This window comes from Apium graveolens, chromosome 6 (assembly GCF_009905375.1).
Source record: "Apium graveolens cultivar Ventura chromosome 6, ASM990537v1, whole genome shotgun sequence".
In the NCBI taxonomy this organism is placed as follows: Eukaryota; Viridiplantae; Streptophyta; class Magnoliopsida; order Apiales; family Apiaceae; genus Apium; species Apium graveolens.
In genome coordinates, this window is record NC_133652.1 from 199,671,696 (window position 1) to 199,674,400 (window position 2,705).

Consider the following 2,705-nt stretch of genomic DNA (forward strand, 5'->3'; position numbering starts at 1 on the left):
ATTTGAATGTATAAAAGGAAATTTAATTTTATTAAATTAAAATTGAGGAGCTTGAGAAAAATAGATAAATAATTAAGTTTTTGAGGTTATATATATAATAAAGATATTGATGATGATTCTAAGTGCTACGGTTACATGTACAGACATTGCTTTGAACGTGTGTAGGCGCGTGGACGATGCCCGGACATGATACTTTCTTTGTCATTTTGGGAACATGAAATATAATAGGGGACAATTTTTGTAGCGAAAAGTGCCCCTTAGTTGGCTTCTACGTTTCTTCCGGCCTTCCACATACAAATATTGTATACATCCTATTCTTGACTACCTTGATTTGTATACACTTAATACTATTATATCAAGAACAGAGAGAGAGTGTGTGTTTTGTCAATTTTTAAAGGTCGTAATATAATATGATTCCTCTCTTTAAAGAGAGGTCATCAAGTGTTAGGGTTTTGCTGCTGCTACTGCAACATTAGGTCCCTATCAAGACCTTCTTCCAAGAATTCATCAATGCTGACTTCTCAGTTATCAAGGTACCTCTAATTTCATCTTCCACATTTGTAATAAAGCAGCTAGCTCAGTGTTTGTATATTGCTTCCCCCCCCCCCTCCTTTACATATGAGTGAAAAAGTAATGATCTTGCAGTTTTATATAGGGATCTTTCAAGAATGCAAGATGAACTATAAAGATTATTTGATAACTCTATAGATTAGATTCTGAGTGTGCCCACTGAAGCTGTTCTATGTCAGAGTTTAAAAAACAAAAAAGATGGGTTTTTGAGCATGCCCATGTCAAGATTTCTTGGATTGAATATCAGTTTAAGCAGAAAGATGGAATCTTTACATACCCTCCTCCTCTTTCTTCTTCAATTGAATCTCCTTATAGTGGTGGTGCTAGTACTACTACTCATTTGAAATCCTCTTCTTCTGGTAGTAAAATTAGCCCTTCTGTCCTTATAATCATTGTTGTTTTAGCTGTTCTTTTTTTCATTTCTGGACTACTCCACTTGCTTGTTCGATTTCTCACGAAACAACCATCTTCTACGGGCTTCTCAGTCGGGTAGATACCCGGAGATTTCCAGCTCTGATGCTCTTCAGAGGCAGCTACAGCAATTGTTTCATCTACATGACTCTGGTTTGGACCAAGCTTTTATTGATGCTTTGCCTGTTTTCGTGTACAAGGAAATTAAGGGTCTTAAACAACCGTTTGATTGTGCTGTTTGTTTGTGTGAATTTAGTGAGAATGATAAGTTAAGGTTGCTTCCCACTTGCAGTCATGCTTTTCACCTTGGCTGTATAGATACATGGCTACTATCAAACTCGTCATGTCCTCTTTGTAGAGGCGCTCTATTTTGTCCTGGCTTTCCAATAGAAAACCCGATGTTTGATTTTGATGATCCAAGAGAAGAGGAGTTTCATGGTATTCGAGAAAATGAGGCATCTTCCAATCAGAAAATATTGTAATGGACGAAAGTTTCATTGATAAGGGGCTTTTACCTGTCAGGCTTGGTAAATTTAGGAAGTTGAATCATGGGGGTGACGAGGCAGGAGAGGAGACTAGTAGCAGTAATTTGGATGCAAGAAGGTGCTACTCAATGGGTTCGTATCAATATGTGGTTGATGATATTACTTTTGAGGTGGCTCTGAACAACGAGAGGGATGGTCGTTTGTTGGTGCTTCACAGTGAGAAATTTTCGGTTGATGGTGACGACGAAGGAAAGAAGATCAGTATAGGGACTAAGATCGATAGCTACTCTACTTCGAAGATCTGGCTCTGGTCTAAGAAAGGAAAGTTTGCGAGTTCTTCAGAAAATCAAGTGAATTATTCTTTATCTTCTGATGCAGACCTTCCTTGGATTGATAGAACTTAAGGTAACTGAATACTGTATAGATTTTTTTTTCCTTCTTTTGATCGATTATTGAACTTTTCGAGCTTTAAAGCTTCATTCTATTGGCACTACTGGTTCTAGCAGAAATTTTGTGAGGGCCTATCGAAAGTTCATTGAATCTCAGAGTACATGCCTCATATGGGTGCTTTTGATTAATTTAGCCCTATTCTATTTAACTAGAAATTTCATCCATTAAAGTCTTCTTGTTTGCCTTGTGGGAAAAAATCCATTTGAAGAATCTGTAAATGAATTATTGGCTGCTCTTACTTATATTATACTACCCTTAATGATGGCCCCTAGAATTATGTTTGGACAAATTTTAGCTTTTTCTGTTTTAAGGGGTTGCACCGAACACAATAGCAATTCTAAGAAAGCAGCAGCGGCTTGAAATTAACTGGAACACAGATGTTGTTACAAAGCAAAATCCAGCAGTTCAAGAAATGTGGGATATGCCTCATCCTGTGCAAGCACAATAAGAAATCAATGTGCGTCCACGTTTACGTCTTTTAGAGCCTAAATGAATTCATAGTTTAGAGAGTAATCTGAACGAAGAACTCTGCTGCGGCACTTTTGTTCTTGATATAACCATAAACTTCCTGTTAGTCCTGGCATAGTCTGAGTTACCCAAAGTTCTCATCTTCTAATTATCGAGGAGATTAAAAATACAAGTGTTCTTTATATGTGAACATTTACTTTTAAGTATTGTAATGCTGGTAAAACGAAATTTTGTGCTTGTTAGCATTTTATCGCCGGACACCCTCCTTTGCCCTTCAGTGTTAAACAGGCACTGTTGAACACTGGATTTCGTAACTTTAGG

General features: G+C 37.3%; 1 protein-coding gene across 1 annotated transcript; it reads left to right on the plus strand.

Moving 5' to 3' along the window:
* The first annotated feature begins 681 nt into the window (after nt 1–681).
* On the plus strand, nt 682–2,491 carry LOC141667566 (RING-H2 finger protein ATL46-like). The gene is given in 3 exon segments (XM_074474113.1): nt 682–1,044; nt 1,046–1,452; nt 1,455–2,491. Coding segments are annotated over 3 exon segments (1,125 nt in total). The 5' UTR covers nt 682–742; the 3' UTR covers nt 1,871–2,491.
* Nucleotides 2,492–2,705: the final 214 nt, after the last annotated feature.